This window comes from Leucoraja erinacea, chromosome 34, assembly GCF_028641065.1.
Source record: "Leucoraja erinacea ecotype New England chromosome 34, Leri_hhj_1, whole genome shotgun sequence".
Taxonomy (NCBI): domain Eukaryota; kingdom Metazoa; phylum Chordata; class Chondrichthyes; order Rajiformes; family Rajidae; genus Leucoraja; species Leucoraja erinaceus.
In genome coordinates, this window is record NC_073410.1 from 13,255,654 (window position 1) to 13,280,665 (window position 25,012).

Here is a 25,012-nt window from a genome sequence, read left to right on the forward strand (position 1 = left end):
TACTCACCAGTGCTGAGGCGTGTGATGACCATGTCATATCCTCAGAGATGTGGACTCCCAGATATTTAAAACAGTTCACCCTATCCACAGGATCCCCATTTATACTCAATGTAGTGTACGTCCTCGGATGATGTGCCCTCCTAAAGTCCATGATCAGCTCCTTCGTTTTTTTGATGTTCAAGAGGAGGCTGTTCTCCTGGCACCAGTGCTAGAGTGTACAGTGAAAAGCTATTTTTGCGTGCTAACCAGTCAGCGAAAAGACAGTACATGATTACAGTCGAACCATTCATGGTGTACAGATACATAATGGGATAACGGTTCATGCAAGATAAAGCCAGTAAGGTCTGATCAAATATAGTTTAAGGGTCTCCAATGAACATGTTTGTCACTCAGGATTGATCTCTGGTTGTGGTAAAATGGTATCAGATTACATCCACAGTCTCTGATGTGGCACCTTGGACAGTTTTTGTTTTAGTTTGAATCGTTTTTTAATCTTTTAAACCAATTCTTTGTATTCCGAGCACAGCATTTACTGGGAATGATATACATTTTAAAGTATTGGTTTCAAACTGCAACTTGCTACCGTTACTCCTGTGAGATTAGATTACCAGAAATTTCCCAGTATTGGCGAGAATTAGCAATACTGGAGAAAGATTGGGACTGTCATTGATAGGACAGTGCCAGGCTTTATATTGCAAGTTACTGCTAGGGGGGTTTTCGTGATAAATCAAAAACATGAGACATGGGGGTGTATCCAAATTTGTTACTCAGAGAGTCCGCCCCAGATGGTCACATGACGGACGAGGAGGTTACTATCGGATAAAGTGGAGTCAGGCAGCGAGCCAAATAAGAACACGCAGAAATCAGCGACTACAATATGCCTTTGATTGTAAATATCAAAGTGAACAGCAGCATTTTCTTCAGCTCCCTCCGCCTCACCACATGATGTTAACACATGTATTTAAATCCCTGCTTCATGCGATGCAATTAAGGCTTTTGGGAGAAGTGGAAGAAACTTATACAGTAACTACCATGTGTATAAAGTCACAACCCCATTTTGTGCTTGAACCAAAATATGTCCACATTATTTAGTCTATATCATCAGCACTGATTGCTATTTACACTTTGCAACCTATTAAAAGCAACAGTTTATATTCTTCCTCTCCTCGCTATGGATACATTTATTTGATACAGAATGCTGTTGCTCCAAGTTAAAACACTACGAAACACTTTATTTTCTGTAATTGTTTAACGGCGAATTATAATGCGCTAGAATATAACATCCCAACTAAAGATTGTGACTGTGTCAAATTAAAACTTGGGTTTCGAAATTGTTATTTAATGTTATCGCACATGCTCACGCGGTTTGGAAAAAGGGCAACATACACAACCGTGGATTTTTAAACAGTTTTTTTTTAAGACTAATTAAAAAGGCAAAGAGTTTAAAATCACCACGGGTTGAGATATTGAATTGGTGGACACTAGGACCTGCGGGAAATCCTGGCACAATGACCTATATTTTCCTTGGGTTACTATAGGCCGTTGACTCGCCCGCTCAGGTGATATTTACTTGCCGCCAACCAGAAAGGCGCGTTGTCTTACGAGAAGCAATTAAAAATAAAGAGGGGTGACGTGAAATTATTTTTAAAACTTTTAATTTAAAATGCATTTGTGGCTGCAAATAGCAGCGTGAATTGAAAAAGGGGATAGATAAGTCACTCCACCCTGGTTGAATTCACGGTGCAAACGTTGTATTGCGTTGCGCATATATTAGATATGTAATTGTGTGCGAGTGTTGCAAGCGTAACATGCCACCAATATATGGCCAATCAGCTCTGGGGTGTGGTGGTACCAAAGCGAGCTGAACCAATGAATGCAATGTGATTCCGTCTTCCGAAAAGTATCAGCCGGCTGCTTTATTGATCATCTTCAACCCCAACAACACCCACTTGTCCATCAGCATCTCGGAGGCTGCACAGAAGAGCACACAGCGCCACAGGCTGGTATTGCTATCCGGAGTAGCTCTGCACTGCTGCCTTGCACAGTCACCGCCGCTGCCACCACCATGAGCAGCAGCAGCAGCAGCACCACCACCACGACGACGACGATGGCCCGCAGTCTAAGCCTGGCGCCGACCGCCGACCCCGGCTCCGACTCCCAGCTCGCCCCCTCTCCCGACTACCTGGACGACCGTCCGCCGGTCGACGATTCCTTCGACACCACGTACGTGGAGAAGAAAGCCAAGCCGCCCATGAGGATGGTATGGCGGAATATCATCCTGATGGGCGCGCTGCATCTAGCCGCCGTCTACGCCCTCACTCTGGCGCCGTCCGCCAAGGCTCTGACCTGGCTCTGGGGTAAAAACAAACTTTTATTTATTTTTTTATATATCGCATGATGCATCACTTCATTTTTCTCCCCCCCACCCCCGCAACCCCGTGTTTAAACGGTGCATTAATATTTGCAACAGTTTGAGGCAAAATAGCATGCGTCATGTTGATTAAATCGTTGCTAGTCGATGCAATAATATAAAAAAAATGAACGTGTTGTTGGATTCCTGTGAATAATCTAAACGCTGCGCTGGTAATGGCGCTCGGTTTCTGTTTGAAATGCTTGCTGCGTATTAAAGTATTTTGCACTACCCTTTGTTCTCTTCCCCTTCTCTCTCCCTCTCTCATTGCCCTCAGTGGTGGAAACAAGGTTGCAGTTGTTTTGTCGAGGCTTTCACTGGCTGCTTCAACTGCGTATTTTTCTTTCCCCTGCAGCCGGCTTCTGTTTCCTGCTGAGCGCTCTGGGGGTGACGGCGGGCGCTCACCGGCTCTGGAGTCACCGTTCCTACACCGCCGCCACGCCGCTCAGGGTCTTCCTGGCCATTGCCAATTCCATGGCCTTTCAGGTAAAGTCTTTCCGCTTCAATAACCCGCAGTTGTGAGTTGCAGAGGTGGCGAATATAGATTACGTGCTCTCTTTCTCTCTACCCCCCCCCCCCCCCTCCCCCTCTCACACGAGAGGAAGGACGGTAAACAGACTACAACAGTACGTGGAACAGCACAGGAACAGGCCCTTTGGCCCACAACATCAATACTGAACGTAAACACAACACTCAGCGGGTTACTGTGATGCCATGTTAAATTAATCGCTGCCTGCACATGATCCATTTGCCTAGATAAAAACCCTAAATCCCACTATCTTATCTGTAAAAATAAATAAAACTCTTGCCCTGTTTAACTCCTTTAAACTTCCACATTATGTTTCTTACCTTTATTTCCATCCTGGGGGGGGGGGAGAGAGAATGTTCTGACTGTCTACCCTATCTATGCCTCCATAATTGTATAAACTGTTATCAAACTCAAACACTACAGAGAAATGAATCCCATTAAGTACTAAAAACACTCAGCAGGTCAGGCAGCATCTGCAGAAAGAAACAGTAGGATAACGATGCATGCCTTTCCACAGATACTGCTTAATCTGGGTGTTTGTTTACAGCGTTTTCTGTTTTTATTTCAGACTTCCAATAGTTGAAGATATTAAAGTTTCAATAATTGTAATCCTGTTTGCATCTCTCTCAATCATTTGGTTGGTTAATTACTGACTAATTCAATTTAATCTAGCAAATTCAACATTTTTCTTTTCAACAGCAGAATCGTAGTGATGAGGGGTTTTATTCAGTGAAGGGGTGTTTCAATAACTCTTAATTCCTGTTGTTGAGTAGAATAATTTATCCAGGTGAAGTGGCATTAAACAGGGGTAAAATGAAATTATGATCATGGGACTCACAGCTCGACTCACCCCACTCCAATCTGTTGTTCTTAGTGGGGAGTTTGTTAATAGACCCTGTAAATGTGTGGGTTTCCTCCAGGTACTCCAATAGTCGCCCACCTCTCAAGGATGGTCTGGTTGGTAGATTAATTATGTAGTATAGGTGGTTGTTAAAAAGATTGGGGTGGGATAAGTTGATGAGAATGTGGTAAATGTGTATAATTCATTGCCACAGAAGGCTGTAGGGGCCAAGTCAATTGATATTTTTAAGATGGGAATTTCATATTCTTGATTAGTACAGATGTCGGGGGTTATGGGGAGAACACTGGATAATGGGTTTGAGAGGGGAAGATAGATCAGCCATGATTGAATGGAGTAGTCTTGATGGGCCAAATGGCCTAATTCTGCTCCTACAACAGAATTGTATGGGCCAAAATGTGGTAAATTGTTAAGAACTGGAGTAGACATGATGGGTGGAACAGCAGCCTTGTGTGTTATGATGAAGTAAGCAATTAGCAGCTAGAGTTCCGAAGCACTGATCCAGCAATGAGTTCAAACCCCACCATTGGCAGCTGAGGGATTTAAATTCAAGTAATTACATTAGCTATTTTGAGTTGTCTCAGTTATAGTAATCATAAAACTAATGGATTGTGATTTTAAAGCACCATCTGGTTTGCGAAAGTGCTTCAGGGAAATAAATCTGATTGCCTGGTTTGTCCTTTTAAGTTTCCAGACCCATGAATGTGGTTGATTCTTTCGGATGCTGGGGGATGGAGGATCCAAGTCTGTCTCGCTAATGATATCTATGTTCAGTGAATGGATTTTAAAATATTGAAGCAGCAATTTTATTTTTAATGTTGTGCTGTTGCATCCATTTGAGCTACGAAGAGATGAAGTCGGTTTAGTTTGGAAATACCGAGCGAAAATAGGCCCTTCGGCCCACCTAGTCCGCAACAACCTGCATCCCCCACATATTAACACTATCCCACACACCACACACCAAGGACAATTTACATTTATACCAAGCCAAGTTACGTACAGACCTGTACGTCTTTGGAGAATGGGAGGAAATGGAAGATCTTGGTGAAAAGCCCACGCAGGTTATGGGGAGAACATACAAAACCGTACAGACAGCACCCATAGTTGCAGTCGAACCCGATCTCTGGAGCTGTAAGGCAGCAACTACCTTACAGCTCCACTACTGTGCTGCCCCATGATCCATTATGTTGTCAACCTCATGGGTTGGGTTGGGGGGAAAAGGATAAAATTGAGGAGTTTGGAAAGGGTTTAAGTAGCATGACGTTCAGAGGTTGTAATTTCTCAATGACCCCAGTCCCTGTGGATGTGGAAATCAGTGGGCAGAACAGTTGGATGCAGAGGAGAAAGGGCTTCAATTCTTGTGGACTTGGGACATTATGCACTGCCCAGTTGGGTTGTAACTCAACAGGGTTGTGGCTGGGGTTTGAATGCCATTTAAGAGGGTTTAAACTGGGTTGGCAGGGATGCAAGTCTTGTGTTTTGTAATCTGGGGAAAGAATGGTGAGGCAAAGTTTAATCCGAGTTTAAAAACCGAGGAAACAAAAGCTGTAAATGAACAAGGAAAAATAATTCTAGCCTCCTAAATGCAAGGAGCATAGTAAAATATGGCACATTAATTGAGGGTGAGGGTGGATATAGGGAGTTTTTTTAAGCTATAGTTCAGTAATGGGTAAAATAAGGATAGGAAGCTTTGCTTTCCTGGTCAGATGCGATGGAGGTGTGGCAATATTGGCTAAAGAAATGATCACTGACTTAACGGTATTATGAAGATAATTGTGTTGCAGAGCAGGAGAACAATTGTACTGTTGACGTGCACTGCAGAGCCCAAACAGTATGAGGAGAAAAATGTTGACCAGTGCAAACGTGCCAGGGCAGTACTAGTGGGAACATTTCAGTTATCCCAAAATTAACTGGGATGCGGTCAGTGGGAAAGCACAAAATACCTCATTAGCACTTGGAATTTTTTTATTTTTTTTTACAGCTAGTGTGTTATGAGCCCAACAAAATGGTGGTCTCTTCTGATTCATTTTTGGGAATGTAGCTGGGCAGAAGGAAAGAGTATTTGTGTGTTGGCTTTTTGTGTAGTAGTGGTCGAAATTCCATTAGATTGAACATGGTCATGGGAGAGGTGGGAGAGGACAAATATAAAATGGGAACAAAGTTTCCGGACTGGAGGAAGGGTAGTTTTGTTGGACCAAAGTGATTTGGCATGGCTGAACTAGGAACAGCAACTTGAAAGCAAGAGGATGGTTTTAAGAAGGGGATTTGAGAGATTGTGGGGGAAATTTACAAAAGGAAATGCGTGTAACTGGCAAACCTAGACTCCCGTGCATGACTAAATGCATGAGGATAAGGTTCTGTGTAAAATGAAAGGTTATGTCATTGTGCCATTAAAAAGGAAAATAGGAAAAAACAGAAGTCAAGATCAAAGTAATTTTAATTGTAAAAGTTAAGGTGGCCAACAAGAGAGAAGGACTTAAGAACCAAAGATGATCTGTAAGTGAATGCAGGGGATGTGGGTTCTTTGAGTATCTTGTGGCAAAAGATGACAGTGGTTATCTAGCCATTAAGGCAAAATGATTTCAAAATATTGGATGTACAAACATAAAAGATTAAATATTAAAGAGTTGGCATTTTACAAGTTGGATAAATCACAGGCTTGCCTGAAATGTATCCCAGACTGTTTCTTTAAAAGCACAAGACAATTATGGGGCTTTGCTTTTTTTTTCCCAATCCTCTTTGGCTGCATCTGAGGTGCCAGGGGAGTGTGTGAGTGCTCATAAACTGCGTTTAAAATAGACTCAACGGATAAATAAGAATTGCATGGCAGTTTGGATTAACTCCACCAGTGGGCTGATTATTGGAATCCATTCTGCGGGTCCAGACTCGACTTTTCTTTAGGAAATGTGTAGGAAGGAACTGCAGATGCTGGTTTACACTGAAGATAGGCACCAAATGCTGGAGTAACTCAGTGGGTCTGGCAGCATCTCTGGGGGGAAAAAGGAATGGATGAATTTTTGGATCGAGACCCTTCTTCAGAAGAAGGGTCAAGACCCGAACCGTCACCTATTCCTTTTCCCCAGAGATGCTACCCGACCTACAGAGTTGCTCCAGCATTTTGTGCCTATCTTCTTTATTTGGGAACTCTCAGTTAAATTGACAATACTCTCTGTGGATTTTTAGGGGGGTGGAGGGGGGGGGGTTATGTCTGACTGGCTGTCTTTTTGAGCAGATAATGAGAAGGACATTGTGTTCTGTGATTCATGAATGTTATATATTTCTCATTTTTGGCAAGGTTCCACGTGAGACTGGTCAAATAATGTAGATGTCCATGGGATCCTGGAGGAGCAACAAAGCAATGCAGAATAATTGGCACCATGGTGTGGGTGGGGGGAGTGAAAATGGCCTTGGAGGCTACAACCACTCCCAAGTTCACTACATTCACACAGAATAAAAGGACATACCTTTAGAAAGACGATGAGAAGGAATTTATTTAGTCAGAGGTTGGTGAATCCGTGGAATTCATTGCCATAGACGGCTGTGGGGGCCAAGTCACCCTGCTAAAGGCAGAGGTTGACAGATTCTTGCTTAGAAAAGGTGGTTATGGGGGGAAGGCAGGAGTATAGGTTTGAGAGGGGAAGATAGATCGGCCAAGGTTGAATGGCGTAGTCAACTTGATGGGCCGAATGGCCTAGTTCTGCTCCTGGAACATATGAACTAAATTTAAAATGTTTATGGGATGGTTTACTGAGACACAGTATGACAGCAAGGTGATTGTGCTGGAGCTGTGTTCCAGACTGACGGGATCCCAGCTTGAATATCTCATATAACTGGTCACCAAATTATAGGAAAGGTTTGACTTTAGGAAGGTAGGAAAAGAGATGGCAGGGGACATTCACCATGATGTCAAGGTTCATTGTTGCCATGGGGACACCGCTGATGGGAACTTGAGGTGGATAAAATCGAGGGGAGGCCTAGTGTGTCCCTCCCAATTACCACTCTTTCCTTCAACAATAGGAATCAAAAACTAGACAAAGTACATTTTGAAATAATTGAGACGTTTAGAGGAGGCACAAGGACAATTTATTTTCTCGCAAAGTGTGGTAGACACTCTCGGTAGTTTTATCACATTGTATTGTATTTGGAGAGTTGGGATCTGCAGGGCTGGGGGCCTACTGCTGAAAATGAGATCGGGCTATCAACCAGCAGTGTCACGATGGGCCGAATGGCATCCTCCTGTGTCATATAATTCCATAATTTTCCTGGTTGCTGTTGGGAATTATACACCAGTAATCGCTACAAAGAAAGCTTGCACATACCGCAATTCATTGTAAACCCTTGTTATTCTCCAAAAATATAATGCTGGCTACTCAATTTGTCTTTAAGACGCAGCTCCTGTTTGTATTCCATCTCCAGATCTGGCTCCATTGTTTATGTCTGGGATTTCTTCCCTCGTCCATTTTCCCTGACTCCTTTCTGTTTACGATGATGCATAAAATCTAGCTTTGGTTGCACTTTTAGTCATCCATCATTCTGGGGCACAGTTTTCTTTTGTATGATGCAGCTTTTTGTGTGTGTGTGTGTGTGTGTCATGTGCCTTGGGGAATTTGAGTAGGTTAAAGATGTTGGATAATTTCCAGTGGCTGCTTTGTTTCACGTGAACAGCCAAGTTGAGTTCATTGTCATGTGTGCAAGTGCGGTGTGGTGTAAGTACAATGAAAATGTTGTGTCGTGGGGATTGTAGAGTTTAATTTGGAGATACAGCGCGGTTTCAGGCCCTTCGGTTCACCGAGACCGCTCGGACCAGCAATCCCTGCACATTGACACTCTCCTACACACGCACACACACTCTAGGGACAATTTACATTTTTACCAAGCCAATTACCCCCCACAAACCTGTTTGGCATTGGAGTGCAAACCGGAACTCCCGGAGAAAACCAACGCAGTTCACAGAGACAGTACCCTGGATCGGACCCGAATCTCTGGCACTGAGGCAGCAACTCTACCTCTGTGCTACTGTGTCCCCCTGTGATTTGAGGGAACTGCACAATGCGTTGAGAAAATCCTAAAAGCAGGAAAAATCCACATTTGAAATAACAGGCAACGTTGCAATACCTATCAGGTCAGGAAGTAACTGGGGGTGAGAGGGAAGGAGAGTTAGTTATGGGTCGTTCTTTCATCCAAGGTTATTCCTGTGATCAGGTGCCGACCCAGATTCTCCTGCTTTCAGAGCAGCCACATTAATGAGCAAATAATTTGATGCTTGGATGGAGTGTTGAAATCGGCTGTTTGAGAACTAAAACCAAACACTGGAAATACATGCAAGGAACTGCAGATGCTGGTTCCCAAATACTCGGGCACTAGAAAATGGTGCCTGAGTAATTGGGAACACCAGACTGCATCTCTGAAAGATATGGTTAGGTGATGTTTCAAGTCGGGACTCTTCAGGGTGGGGGAGAAGAGTCCTAACCTGAAACATTATCTATTTCACTTCACATTTACTGCCTGATTTGCTGAGTTCCTCCAGCACTTTTATTTTGCTCAAGATATCTGCATCTGCAGTCTCTCATGTCACCAACCCAGTTTATTTTATTATTGTACTGAGATACAATGAAATGGCTTTTATTTGCATTCTATCTGGTCAAATAAGATACTATACGCAATTACAGTAAAGCCGTCCAAAGTCCACGGATAAAATATAACGGGTACAGCATTTAGTGCAAGATAAGCTCCAATTGAAGATGGATTAAAGGTCGCCGCGTTGAATGAGAGGTCAGGGCTGCACTCCAGCTGGTGAGAGAACTGTTCAGTTGCCTGGTAACAGCTGGAATGAAACTGTCCTACATTTACTAACGTTTTGTGACTATTCCCTCTTTAGAACCATATTTATGAATGGGCGAGGGACCACCGTGTTCACCATAAGTTCTCCGAGACGGATGCCGACCCTCACAATGCCACCCGTGGCTTTTTCTTTTCGCATGTGGGTTGGCTGATGGTTCGCAAGCATCCAGATGTGATTGAGAAGGGAAAGAAGCTGGACCTGACCGACCTGAAGGCAGACCCTGTTGTCATGTTTCAAAAAAAGTTAGTAGCATATCCTCTTTCTCCACCTCGCAATAAACATTAGATGCTTAGAAACCAACCCATGTGTTCCCCTCCGGGTCCTGCCTGTGGAATAACAATCCCTTCTGCTCGAGTCTCAACCCAGCTTCGAGTGGTCATAAGGTCCTGGATCAAAGCTTCCGTGAGTTTTGAAAGGTGTGGGAATGGGTTTTGGATGAAGACGCAATGACTTTTGGAGCTTAGACCATGTTAGAGCCAGATAATGGAAGTTTTCTGCTTGTCATAAGTTCACAAGTTATAGGAATAGAATTAGGCCATTCGGCCCATTGAGTCTACGCCATTCAATCCAGGCTGATCTCAGTCTCCCAATCCCATTTTCGTACCTTCTCCCCATAACCCTTGACACCCCTTCTAATCAAGTCTATCTCTGCCTTAAATATATCCACTGACTTGGCCTCCACAGCCCACTGTGGCAATGAATTCCACAGATGAACTGCCCTCTGACTAAAGTTCCTCCTAGCCTTTCTAAAAGAGCACTCTTTAATTCTGAGGCTAAGACCTCTGGTCCTAGATGCTCCCACCAGTGGAAACATCCTTTCCACATCCACTCTATCTATGCCTTTCATTATTCTGCAAGTTTCAATGTGGTCTCCCTTAACCATCTAAACCCCAGCGATTAGAGGCCCAGTGCTGTCAAACACTCATCGTATGCTAACCCACTCTTTCCTGGAACCATTCTTGTAAACCTCCTCTGGACCCTCTCTAGAGCCAGCACCTCCTTCCTCGGATATGGTCATGGTCTGGGATGCCAGGATCTGCCACAGTATTACTGGAATCCCAGTTCTGTGGCAACATGAATTAAATATACAGTGCCCTCCATAATGTTTGGGACAAAGACCCATCGTTTATTTATTTGCCTCTGTGCTCCACAATTTGAGATTTGTAATAGAAAAAAATCATGTGGTTAAAGTGCACATTTTCAGATTTTATTAAAAGCCATTTTAACACATTTTAGTTTCACCATGTAGAAATTACAGCTGTGTTTATCCAAAGTTCCCCCATTTCAGGGCACCATAATGTTTTGGACACATGGCTTCACAGGTGTTTATAATTGCTCAGGTGTGATTGCTCAATTGCTAGTCTCCCACAGCTGATGACAGAAGAATTCTTTCTATAATGAAGGAAAATCCCCAAAAACCTGTCCGACAGATCAGAAACACTGTGCAGGGGTTGGGTGTGGATTTGTCAATGACCCTGCCTGTGGAAGACTTCCTGAATAGAAACAAGATGCAAACCACTGGTTAGCTGCAAAAATAGGATGGCCAGGTTACAGTTTGCCAAGAAATACTTAAAAGGGCAACCACAGTTCTGGAAAAAGGTCTTGTGTGCAAGTGAGACGAAGATTAACATATCAGAGTGATGGCAAGAGCAAAGTATGGAGGAGAGAAGGAACTGTCCAAGATCCAAAGCATACCACCTCATCTGCGAAACACTGTGGTGGGGGTGTTATGGCTTGGGCATGTATGGCTACAGACGTTACTGGCTCACTTATCTTCATTGATGATACAACTATTGATGGTAGTAGCATAATTAATTCTGAAGTGTATAGACACATCCTATCTGCTCAAGTTCAAACAAATGCCTCAAAACTCATTGGCCGGCGGTTCATTCCACAGCAAGACAATGATCCCAAACATACTGCTAAAGCAACAAATGAGTTTTTCAAAGCTTAAAAAATGGTCAATTCTTGTGTGGCCGTCAATCACCTGATCTGGACCCCAATGAACATGCCTTTTATATGCTGAAGAGAAAACTGAAGGGGACTAGCCCCCAAAACAAGCATAAGCTAAAGATGGCTGCAATACAGGCCTGGCAGAGCATCACCAGAGAAGACACCCAGCAACTGGTGATGTCCATGAATCGCAGACTTCAAGCATTCATTGCATGCAACAAAATACTAAACATGACCACTTTCATTTACATGACATTGCTGTGTCCCAATCATTATGGTGCCCTGAAATGGGAGACTAGGTGTAAACACAGTTGTAATTTCTACATGGTGTAACCAAAATGTATAAAAATAGCCTTTATTACAAATCTCAAATTTTGGAGTGCAGAGCAAATAATTAAATGGATCTTTGTCCCAAACATTATGGAGGGCACTGTACGACACAGTTGGCTAATGTCTAATAACTCAGTCTGATGAGATGTGAATTGAATGCAAAATATGCCTGAAAAGATGCTGCCTGTTCTAAGTGATTCCAGCATTTTGCATCTGCCTGGCTCAGAACTGCATTGTTAACCATTCCCATCTCGTGTAGCAGGTGGATGATTCTGTTTGGGCCTGCAGAACAGAGTAATTTTAGACCGCTTTTTAAAAATATCTTATTTTCATACAAGGTGAAAAATGGCATTGCAGAACAAAACCAAATGCTATCTTGAACAAAAGAAACACAAAATGCAACAGCCACTTCAGGGTTGAATTTAGGCCATTAACAGACATAGGACACCTATTTAAAAAGATCAAGTGCTGGAGTAATTTGGCAGGTCGGGCAGGCAGCATCACTGAAGAACATGGATAGATGTCATTTTGGGTTAGGACTCTTCACCTTTCTTAAACAAAATAGTTTCAACGTTCCTAGTGAGAGCTGCAGTAGACGAGTTGAGTTAGATTTTAAACTATATTGTCGAATTGTGAAAGGAATTTACTAAACCATTCTGGAATTATTGCTCATTTAACTGTCCTGCTTTGGAATTATCACTCACAATCAGTGGCGGACTGGGTCTAAAAATATTGGTTGCCAGGAGACAAAGGGGGCCCACCCACAACTACAATGCTATTGATTAACAGGGCCCCACTTGCTATCACTTCATCAGGGGCCCACTTGCCATCGGGCAAGCTGACACCCTGGTCAGTCCGCCACTGCCCATAATGCACCATGGAACGGTGAGCAAGAGGAAGCCCAAAATATGTGTGACCCAGTGTAAACTATATGGTGGCTCGGAGGAGCCAGAGCACTCCTTAGCTCCACTGTACTGAGCCTCTTACTGCACCAACTTGTTTTTTTCTGTTTTGCTACCTTAGAATGCAGTGAGACCCAGCCCAAAAAAGAGCATAGGCCCTTTGTTAGAATTTTATGTACCTTGGCAAGCCAGTTTTTCGAACTTAGCAGCTGTCTGTGCAAGAATGCTGAGATAATTTGAAGCTGTTTAAATTTTGACAATTACAGCCATCTTCGGTATATACAGCAGGGGAGCAGGCCCTTCGGCTCACAATGTCTGTGCAGAGCAAGAAGCCAAGATAAACTAATCTCATCTGCCTGCATGCGATGCATATTCCTCCATTCTCTGTATATCCATAAAAACCCTCTTAAATGTCACTATTGTATCTTAAGCACAATTCAATTTGTTTTTATGGGTTGTATTCTTAACTTGAGTCGGCGGAGGAAGTATTTACAGTGCCACCCTAGTTGATCGTCGAAGATGCTGGCAACTATCTTGTAGCTGCCAGTAAAAAAAGGTTAATTTGCATACAATTCCATTCGGTGTTTCCCAGAGCATACAGCTTGTGTCGCGACCAATTTATGCATGGCAAGATAGTACATGTAGCAAAGTGGATCAAATTATTAGTGCCTACTATTGGGTTTACTGCATAACCTATCACCGGAGATGAGCCCTGTGTTTTTTGGATCCTTGCGTCTAGTGCAGAGATACAGTGCGGAAACCGGCCCGTTGGCCCACGGAGTCTGCACCAACCAGCGATCTCCGCACACTAGCGCTATCCTACACACACTGGGGGCAATTTACAATTATACCAGGCCAATTAAGCTACAAACCTGTATGCGTTTGGAGTGTGGGTGGAAACTGGAGATCCTGGAGAAAACCCACGCAGGTCAAGGGAAGAACGTACAAACTCCATACAGACAGCACCCGTAGTCAGGATCAAACTTGGATGTCCGGCTGCAACTCTACTGCTGCGCCACCGAGCCGTGATTTGTTGAAAGGGTTTGAGTTGTAATATTTTGTCCAAATATCAACCTTCAACAATGTAGTGCTCTGTTAAACTGTTGCCTAGGTTTGGATCTTGGACCATTTCTAACTGAGCCAGGAAACGTTGAGTTAATCTGGAGTCTGTGACAGGAAGTGATTGTATACCGCGACTAAATGTGTCTTTGAAACAATCTAACAGCTCTTCTCTTTTGCTTGTGCATAAGCTGAGTTTTTAGTTTCGAGCTCAGTTTAGTGAGGCCCTTTGGCCCACTGAGTCCATGCTGACCTGCTCACATTGGTTCAGTTGCCCCTCTGTTGCATCCGTTCCCTGCACCGCAGGGGCACTTTAGGTGCCAATTAACCCAAGCCCCACATGTCTTTGGGATGTGGGAGAAAACTCACATGGGCACATAGTGGAAACTCCACACAGACAGATCCCAACGTCGGAATCGAACCTGGGTCCCTAGCGCTAAGAAGCAGAGGTCTATCAGCTGGCCACTGTGGTGGCCCTAATGAAATAAAAAACTTAGCTTGCTCTTATAACTGCTGCATTTTATCAGCTTTCAACTTAATGGGGATAAAGTTGAACGATTTGCAAGCAGTTGTTACAATTGAGGATTCCAAGCTATTATTATATATCAGATTTAGTTTGGGACATGTGAAATGTCTTCATACATAGGGGTGTGAGACTGATATGCCACAGGCCCGGGATTGATCCTGACTACGGGTGCAGTCTGTACAGAGTTTGCACGTTCTCCCCGTGACGGCCTGGGTTTTCTCTGGGTGCTCTGGTTTCCTCCCACAGCCAAAGGCACATATGTTTGTGGGTTAATTGGCTTCTGTAAAATTGTACCTAGTGTGTAGGATAGAACTAGTGTGTGGGTGATTGCTGGTTGGTGAGGGATCAGAGGGCCGAAGGGCCTGGTTCTGCACTGTCTCAAAACTAAAATTCGCAAATAGCCCCGAGTCCAAGGTTTAATAAAAATGCTTCCTGGAACTGTAACTTAAACACCGGTAATGTGTTTTTCTAATGTGTAACAAACGCCTGCCTCTTTTCCAGGTACTATAAACCCTCTGTGGTGCTTTTGTGTTTCGTGCTCCCAACATTTGTTCCCTGGTATTTCTGGGAGGAGACCTTTTGGACTTCCTACTTCCTGGCTGCCATCCTGAGATACACGTTGGTGCTGAATGCCACCTGGCTGGTGAACAGCGCAGCCCACATGTTCGGTAACAAGCCCTACGACGTTACAATTAACCCCCGGGAGAACAGATTTGTCGCATTTGGAGCAATAGGTAAGAATGCCCCGCTGTATATTCATCGGGCAACTATGCCTCCCGTTTAATCCGACTTATCTTTTAGATGTTTGCAAATTTGGTTGCTGCTGCTAATCATGTGCCCAAATCTGCTTGGCTTGGAATTTACTGTTAACCACAAAGTGTTTATTTAGCATCTTTAATACTTGACAATCTAATGGACTGGTGCATTAAAATCCGGCATGAATTTTGACTTTGCAACCCAGGCATCTGTCTTTTTGCATAGCTTTCGTTAATTTGTTCTATGTGCCTTTTCATTATCCCTTGCTTCCCTCTCCCCTGACTCTGTCTGAAGAAGAGTCTCGACCCGAAACGTCACCTATTTCTTTTCTCCAGAGATGCTGCCTGACGCGCTGAGTTACTCCAGCATTTTGTGTCTTATCTTTGGTGCAAATAGGAATACATGAGCTGCCAGAAATGGAGGTCTGGGGATTGGAGGTGCCAGGAATGGTGTTGGTGAGGATATGGAGGAACAATTTTGAAATGTGAAATCATCTGAGAACAGAGCCCTGTTGAGAAGGGTTGATGAGTGAACAGGGCTTTTGTGTGTCAGTTTGAGCTGCAGTGTTTTGGATCTGCTCCAGTTTGGAGATGTTTGTATTGCAGACTGGGAGTGTGTGTTGGAATAATCGCAATGCAAGGCCATTGTGCAATGAACCTGGACCTCTGCGGTCAGGTTGCCAATAGGACAGTGAGTGCTGGCTGCTGTCTCCTTGAGAATCAAACCTTGTGCATTCCTTTATCACAATGTAGCCAGATTCAAAACCTTTGCCTTGAGTTATTGGGTGAAAGGTGAATATGCCTGTAGCTGTGGGGGAACCAAACTAATGAAATGTCACTATGTATACTGTCTGAAGGTTGTTTGAACGATACAATGGAGCACTGAGCAGTTATTTTGTTGTTCATGTTCTTTCCACAATTTGTATTCCCTACTGCATTTTACTCAAAACTCTGAGGGAAGATCTGCATAAATATTCCCTCAGCCCCTAAAGTAACCCAGCAAATCTCTGGAGGATTCAGCTCTTTACATCTGAAATTGTTTGTTTGACTTTGGTCTCTTAATCAATTTAACAGGCACATGTTTCTCCTCGAGGGAACTGTACCTACGGCCAGAAACAATACAAATCTATTGTTTTGGGTTAATATGGATTTTTTTTCCTTGTAAATTTAGGCTCGATTGAACTCTGCTACTTGGGAAACTGTTAATAACCGTCCTCCTTGCCCTGCCCCCAACCTAACACTGAAAAACCACCACAATTTGGTGAATATCTTTCCCTTGGTATAATACTTCATAAGGCCCTTCACACAGGAGCAATTGGACAAGATTTAATGCTAACCCAAGTTAGAAAGCATCAAGTTACAGAAAGCTTAAAACTTGGCAGAGCTAGATTTTTGAAGACGTATAGCCCTGTCCCACTGTACTAGTTCATTTAAGAGCTCTCCCGAGTTTTAAAAAAAAATCTCCAACTCGTGGTAAGCACGTAGAATGAACGTAGCGGGTACGTCGGGGACATCTCTTAGCGGCTCGTAATGCTAACGGCAGGTACTTGGGAAACGCAGTAAACTCGGGAAGACTCGTGAAGATTTTTCAACATGTTGAAAAATGTCCCGAATACCATTACCGTAAATCTCCGAGTTCGAATCAGGGCAAACTCGGGAGAACTCTTTGAATGAACTCGTACAGTGGGACAGGGCTTTTAAAGTTTTGGTGATCAATTCCAAGTTTTGGGGTAATTGTGGTGCTACCAATAACAACAACCCAATAATTGTTGTAGTGCCAGATTTATTTGTAATGAGGGAATGAAAGGTAGGATTGGTTGATGGGGCTTGACAACAGGAAAGCACTATCCACCCATCTTGTGGATCAGTGTCAATATTTGAGCTGTGAAATTATTAACCTTCAGCCATTTAACTGAAGGTCTCTGAACTGAATACATACCCGAGCAGCCCCAAGGCCATTTGGTTATCAGCTGCACTGTTGCAGACCAGGCTTTGATTTAAGCATTCAGTTGTTGCTGTCAAAATCAACTCTATTTCATACAGCAGCAAAGAGCTTTACATAATAAAGGCAAGCAATGCTGTAGTAACTCGGCAGGTCAGGAAGCATCTCTGGAGAACTGGGATTGGTGATATTTTGATATCAGGACCCTGTGTTTCTTTCATAATGTGTGTTGTATAGCATGTGGGCACTAGTTAAGGTTGTGGTTCAAATACAGACCCCCCCCCCCCCCCCCCCAGGAAACCATCTAGTTCATGAGCTTTAGTCTATGCTGTGAGAAATACATCTTGTTTGGCATTGCAGGAATACATTTGTGGGAAGGCAGTTGACAAAGCATTGTCCTCCGGTCAAGGGTGGGTTAGGTCATGGTCACGTGTGTGCTGTTGAACATGGAAAATAATGGAAGCCAGGCTGGTACCAGTGGTTTCACTAGTCTTAGCCCACAATGTTACACGGGGTATGAGAGCGGACCTATTATAAGCAATAATAAAATCCAAAATGCTGGAAATAGCTCCTGAGAGATGGAACAGAATTAGGCCATTCGACCCATCAAGTCTACTCTGCCATTCAATCGTGGTTGATCTATCTCTCCCTCCAAACCCCATTCTCCTGCCTTCTCCCCATAACCTCTGACAGCCACACTAATCAAGAATCTATCTATCTGCCTTGAATATGTCCACTGACTTTGCCTCCACAGCTTTCTGTGGACAAGAATTCCACAGATTCACCACCCTTACAAATACTAGCATCTGTGAAGTGAAATTGAGCGTGGATGGTGGTGTCATGACCAGTTGGGCTTGTGCTGGTGAAGGGGTGTCTGGTTCATAATTCTGATGTCTGAAACATTAGCTGATTCTCTCTCCACAAATGCAACTTGATATGTCAAGTATTTTCAGCTTCTGCAATATTTTTGTTTTAAGAGCAACATTTATCAATTTGAAAGACGTACACTGCTGGAGCAGCTAACTCAGTAGCTCAGGCAATATCCCTGGGGAACATGGTTAGCTGACGTTTTGAGTAGCAACCTTTATTCAGACTAAAATAACTCAACAAGTGCCCTGACCAGAAATGTCACTTATTCATGTTCGCCAAGGTAGCTGCCTGGCTCGCTGAGTTACTCCAACATTTTTTTTCTCATCTTGGTAAACCAGCATCTACAGTTCCTTGCTTCTACATTCTTAATTGAAATTGAAAATTCTACTTTTGTAGGAGTATTGTAACTATACAGCACAGTAACTGGGGCCCTTCGGCCTGCCACGACCATCCACCTATAAAAGTCCAATTGTCCTTCAGTGGGACTGTATCCTTTTGTGGCTTGCCTATAATGAATGCCTCTTAAACATAGGGGTTTGTAACTAATTCCACCACCTCCAGCAGCAAGTTCCAGACAGTTTGGGATAAATAAAAGGACTTGCCCCTTCTACCATCTTTTGAAATCTCCCTTCTCGCCTTAAACCTATGCTCTTGTGTTTTATACCACTACCATGTGAAAAGGCTATAATTCTCTGTCCTATCTCAACCTGTTTTATAATTTTATGCACCTCTATTGGGCCTCCCTTTGGCCTCCATCTCCCCAAGGGAAACAAACCCAGCCTGTCCACTCTCTCACTAAATCCCACTAAACCCAGCAACATTCCAGTTATCTGCATAAATCAGCAACTTTTATAAAATCGGTTACTTGCATCTTATTTGACCACATACTGCCTTTTGTTGGCCAGTGCCCGACTCAAAATAGGTTTTATGGCCCATCTTACAGGAAGGAGGAGAGGGTGTTTGGGTGATAGTGGAACCGGAAGCCAACTTTGGAGCCAAATTGTGGATGAAACAGTGTGCGATATCCCACAAATTCTGTTGAAAGTGGAGTAATTGTGAGGAAGTTGGGTCTTTAAATGGTCCATGGAGGTTGTTTTAATTGAGGTTTAGTCTCGAGGTGGCACCTGCATCAATCAACAAAGAAGAAATAGTGCATGCTTCAGGGGAGGTTCAACTTCATGCAGACATTAATGCTGGAATTAAGTCGGGAACTGCCTCCATGAGAACGAGGAACAGTGCTTAGTCACAATTGGCACTTCAGGCATTGTATCTATCTGCAAACTTTACTTTAGAGATACAGCAAGGAAATGGGCCCTTTGGCCCAGCAAGTCCATGCTGACCAGCAATCTCCATGCACTGGCACTTATTTGATGAAATCCCAACATCCTACACACACACACACAAGAGACAATTGACAATTTGTTTTAACCAAAGCCAAAATAACCTACAACCCTGCACTGTATTTGGAGTTTGAGAGGAAACCGGAGCTCCCGGGGAAAACATGCAAACTCCATACAGACAGCACCCGTAGTCAGGATTGAACCCGGGTCTCTGGCACTGTAAGGCAGCAACTCTACCACTGTGCCTCCCTTTACTTTGCATTCAGAAAGGAGCTGGCTGGCATTCAGATCCGGGGTTATATTAGTGAATTTGCTTTTCTGATGGCTCTGTGCCCAGTGCTGGGGTGAGGAACATAAGATTGCCAGCTCTGGAGCTGAAAAGTGGTAATTTCTCTACTTGGTGAAAACTGGAGACAGTGAAGATATTAAATAGCAGTTTAGCGAGGTTACACAAGATTGTTTTTTTACAATAGTATTTCAATTAATTGATTTTATTTATACATTGTTTTGGATCTGTTACACTGTTGTAAGTAAGAATTTAATTGTTCTGTTGGTACATATGACAAATAAACATTTGACTGGAGGTGTAGAAACAAAGAACTGCAGATGCTGGTTTATACCAAAGATAGACACAAAATGCTGGCGGTGTCTCTGAACCTCTGGAGAAAAAGGATGGGTGCCTTTTCGGGTCTGAAGAAGGGTCATAAGGAATAGGAGTGGAATTAGCCCATCAAATCCTCTGCTGATTTATCTCTCCCTCCCAACCCCATTCTCCTGCCTTCTCCCCATAACCTCTGACACCTGTTCTAGTCTATGCCTTAAAAATATCCACTGGCTTTGCCTCAACAGCCTTCTGTGGCACAGATTCACCAACCCTCACAAAGATCTCGATCCGAAACGTCGCCTCTTTTTTTTTTTTTTTTTTTTTTGTTCCTCCAGAGATGCTGCCTGACCCGCTGAGTTACTCCAGTACTTTGTGTCTGCTCTTGGCTGTAGGGCTGGATATTTGTCGGTTGGGTAATTCTGGTGATGACGGGGTTGCTATTGTTTTGGTTACATTTCTGGGTTCGCCCTTATCGTTGGCAACTTGATGCTGAGAATTTTTCCCCCTCGTGCTTTTTGCAGGTGAAGGATTCCACAACTACCATCACACGTTCCCGTACGACTACTCGACCAGCGAGTACGGGTGGCGAGGAAACATCACCACCTGCTTCATCAACATATCGCGTTGGCTCGGGCTGGCCAGTAATTGTAAGGTGGCCTCGCATGAGGTGATCTTGGCCCGCAGGAGGAGAACTGGAGACAGCAGCACCAGAAGTGGCTGAGGGCGCTCAAGTGAGCAGACTCAACGTACACTGTTGCTCCCCAAAATGCCAAAGACTCCACCAAGTCACGAAGGCAGTTTTGTCAGCAGTTATGATTTTTAAGGTGGAATCCTTTTTAAGAAGTCTCCTCTCTCCACGTTACCAGTAAACTGATGAAAGATTTGAGAATAGCAGGCGGCTGTAAATAACAATTGTGCTTCATTGTTGATAGTAGACAGTAGGTTCTTGCTCAATTTTGGAATTGACACCTTACTGAATGGTAATCTTTGGGGCATCTGGTTTGTCGCTTGTTTCTCCAGAACTGTTTCGTAACAGTGTTAGCTCCCAACACCCATCCATTCTTACCTCTGCTTCAAAGTCTCCTTGCACAGGTAAAGATTTTGCATTAAAGGATTCCATCTTAACTCTCAGCGCAGCCAGGTGCAAACGATACAAATTTAAGGGAAAAAAAAAAAAAAAAATACTGGATCAGAGGGAAGTGCTTTTTGTAAATATTTGGCAGAGTCTGCCAACGTCAATGATATGGAAATGATTTGGATTGGGATGATCATTCTTCTCAAATGCTGGCTGCTCCCAGAGCTTGCAACAGTGGATGGCATGCCATTCATTGCCATCTATTACACATTTCAAGTATATGGTCTCATTCCATACTGTATCACTTTTGCCCATTGCCTTTTGTAATAAGTTGGATTTTAAGTTTGTGTTTGTTAACAGTGTGCCGTAGATCACTAGCCGCACTCATATTTATTTTGTCTGCATTTGAGTTGCGTATTGGCCTTAAGACCACTCAACAGTTCCAGCACCTCCCACACCAACCCTGATCCATCCCAAGCTCGCCAGTACTTTTTTTTTTTTTTTTTTTTTTTTTTGCCCGATGAAAGCAAATGCTGAGCGACTAACCATTGACCATCAAGCATTTGACACTATTGCATTTTCCCCATTCCCCTCCCCACTTCAATTTCTTGTTAACCCACGTAACAGTTCTAACTTAAACTGAAATCCATGGTCTAGCCTCCATTAAGGGGGAGGGGAAGAAATGAGCTTTGGCACACATTGTGCTCTGTACACTATTGGACATTGACTGATGGACAGTTTGCACCAAATGTTTGTAAGCGTGAGAATCTACCTGCACCAAACACAATCTTTCTTTCTAATACTCAGTGTATCAATATACAGGTTCGCCTGTGGTCTTTTCTGGAGTTGGAACTTTAGATGGTCAGGGATGTACTGTATATGAAGTTTCCTTTGGAAGATGCTTTGTTCTGAGATTTTTTTTTTCCAGTCTTTGAATTTCCTTTTGGTGTAAGGTGTGATGCCATTGTCTTTTGTGTGACTGAATGTTGTGCTTCAATAACCATGCGGAAAGTTAATAGTAATATAATTAAACACTATATTAAAAACAAAAATCTCTCGCTGTTGAAGTTGTCCCAGGTTGCCAGGGCTGATTCAAGTTTCCCAAAGCCATTGGGAACTTCAGGAGTCTGGGAGAAGGCTCCCAACCCAAAACGTCATACATCCCTTGTTTGCCAGAGATGCTGCCTGGCCCGCTGAGTTACTCCAGCACTTTGTGTCCTTTGCTCCTGGAACCAGCTTGTTGCACAGCCTTGGTCCAGAAACAGCAGCTCCTGCATCCTCCCACAGTACAACTTGATCTCCAGAGAATACAAACCAGGCTGGGTATGGCTTTTTTTTTTTTTTTTTTTCCTCCTCCTCTCTCCATGTTCTTGGGTGTCTCATAAATTGGCAATTGAGATGTCCGTTTGCCCTCCATGTCAAGCTGCAGCATCAGCATTTGGGTGATTTGATTCTAACCTCTGCTCCAGTACCTCCCTGTGTGGTGGTTCCTGTTCATTGTGGTGCCTCTGGAGTGACTCCTCTCAGCTGGACCAGCGGTGCAGATCCAAGCGCCAAGGAATGATCTTTAATCGCTTGGTCATGAGTTGACTCCAAATGGGTTTAATTGATGGCTCGGACGTTTAAAGCAAATTGAACTCCTGCTGAAAGGGACCTGACTCAACAATGGACAATGCCACAGATATTCCATTATGGGTTTGAAATTGATTACAAATTGAGCTTTTATTTCAAACTGACCTCGCCTGCTCGGGGGTGTGACCTCTGCCCCTTATCCACCTGTCCCTCATGTGGCTGCGGACATGCTTAGTTTTACGCAGATCAGATAACTTGCCCGAGTCGGGAGCTGCATTGTACCGCTGATGTATGCTGTTATCCCCCCCTCCCTCCCCCCCCCCCCCTAATGTGAATGCCACTGACCCAATCATATAACAATCAAAACATTCCTTTCACCTGCAACCTTAATGATTCAGCTGGGGAGGAATGAGGTGAGAAGGTTTGACACCAAGTCACGGATGAATGGGATGTGCCATTCTAATTTATTTGATGAAATCCCTGCATCCCACCAGAATATTGGCGGTGGGTCTGCAGGCGCCCAAGTCTATTAAACCATGGGACAGAACCCCAACTTGCCTTTTGCTTGATGTGTGTACTTAACAAGAGCTTGAAGAACAACTAACCATCTCGCCGATCAGCAAGTCTGAGCAGACTAGTCTCTGCTTTATTAAAGTCAATGTCCCTATAGTGTGGCAATCTCCTGTTCACCAACACTGTAGTCTGGAACCTGCTGTGAATCATGTTATTGTGTAGATCTTGATGCACTTGTATCAGTGTCACTTGTTCCTATTTTAACAGAGGCAATATTTAAAATAAACAATTTAACTTCCTTTCTTTGTTTTATATTTTCATTCATACTTTTGGTAAGGAGATCCGAGGATTAGCTGTGCTCGTGACAAAGCATTGTGTCGAAGCAGTGCAATAGCTCACTTCTCAAATGGCAGCACAGTGGTACGATCGGTAGAGCTGCTGCTGCACTGTGCTAGAGACCTGGGTTCAGTTCTGTGTGGAGTTTGCACGTTCTGCCTGTGACCAGGTGGGTTTCCTCTGGGTGCTCTGGTTTCCTCACACTCCTTTTTGGATGCGGGTGTTTGTAGGTTAATTCGCCTCTGTAAATTACCCCACGTGTCAGCAGTGGATTGGAAAGGGGGTTAAGCTAGAACTAGTGAGATTGATGGCGAGCATGGATTTGGTGGGCCAACCATTTCCATGCTGTACCTCTAAACTTAAGTGTATCAATCCGAATGATGTTTCAATGTGACCCCTGCTCCAGCGTAACAAATCTCCATTATTTCTTGCAGAAATGCTGCAATTATTCAGCAGCTTTGTATGCTTTCTCAACTGCACTGAACATGTGCTGTCATTTTAAGAGTACACCTACCATTCTAACCAAAAACACCGATTCTGCGTTCTCCCCGTGACATTCTGGGTTTTCTCCGAGATCTTTTTTTCTCCCACACTCCAGACGTGCAGGTATGTATGCAAATTAGGTTGGTGTATGTGTAAATTGCCCCTAGTGTGTGTAGGATAGTGTTAATGTGCTAGTCGGCACGAACTCAGAGGACCGAAGGGCCTGTTTCCGTGCTGCATCTTTAAACTAATCTTTGTTCCTCTGGTACTCTCCCAGTTATTGTTCTTGCTACTGCTACCTTGCCAGGACATGGGTCCCAGCCCTGTTGAGCAGCACCATGCCTGGCTACAGGTACCACCTTCCCTGGACATGGTCCCAGTCCACTAAGAATTTAAGGCTCAATCTCTTTGGCTTTGTGCAAACTTACATGTGATCTCAATGTCCTGAAACAGCTACCTCTGTGGTCCTGCACTTGAGATTCTGTTTTCATGTGTCTGAAGAAGGGTCTTGACCCGAAACGTCATCCATTCCTTCTCTCCAGGGATGCTGCCTAACCCACTGAGTTCCTCCAGCATTTTGTCTATCCAAGATTCCCACATCATGCCTGTTGGTCTGTCCTTCTACCAAGTACACCATACATGCCCCTCAAAACATCCTACACCTGCTCAATTATATCCCAGATCTCGGAATTGGATCTATTTCAGACATACAACCACAGGTTTTTTCACACGGTGGTGAATCTCTGGAACTCTCTGCCACAGAGGGTAGTTGAGGCCAGTTCATTGGCTATATTTAAGAGGGAGTTGGATGTGGCCCTTGTGGCTAAGGGGATCAGAGGGTATGGAGAGAAGGCAGGTATGGGATACTGAGTTGGATGATCAGCCATGATCATATTGAATGGCGGTGCAGGCTCGAAGGGCCGAATGGCCTACTCCTGCACCTAATTTCTATGTTTCTATGAAATGCAGGCTTTTGATGTGAAATAATTTTTCCCGATTTCACTATGTTAGGCCAACTCTAATTTGAACTTGGTGATAAACTTTTTTTCTGAATGCCCCCATTGGGGAAAAATCAATTTGCTGTGCAGGCTGTTCCTTGGTTACAAATATCT

The 25,012-nt window shown here is 43.8% G+C and overlaps 1 protein-coding gene across 1 annotated transcript; it reads left to right on the forward strand.

The window, feature by feature from the left end:
* Positions 1–1,797: 1,797 nt before the first annotated feature.
* Positions 1,798–23,380, forward strand: LOC129713017 (acyl-CoA desaturase-like). Its single transcript, XM_055661865.1, has 5 exons — positions 1,798–2,357; positions 2,766–2,896; positions 9,677–9,882; positions 14,912–15,144; positions 20,443–23,380. Exons 1-5 carry the CDS (start codon positions 1,874–1,876, stop codon positions 20,640–20,642), a joined length of 1,254 nt encoding a protein of 417 aa, XP_055517840.1. The 5' UTR covers positions 1,798–1,873; the 3' UTR covers positions 20,643–23,380.
* Positions 23,381–25,012: the final 1,632 nt, after the last annotated feature.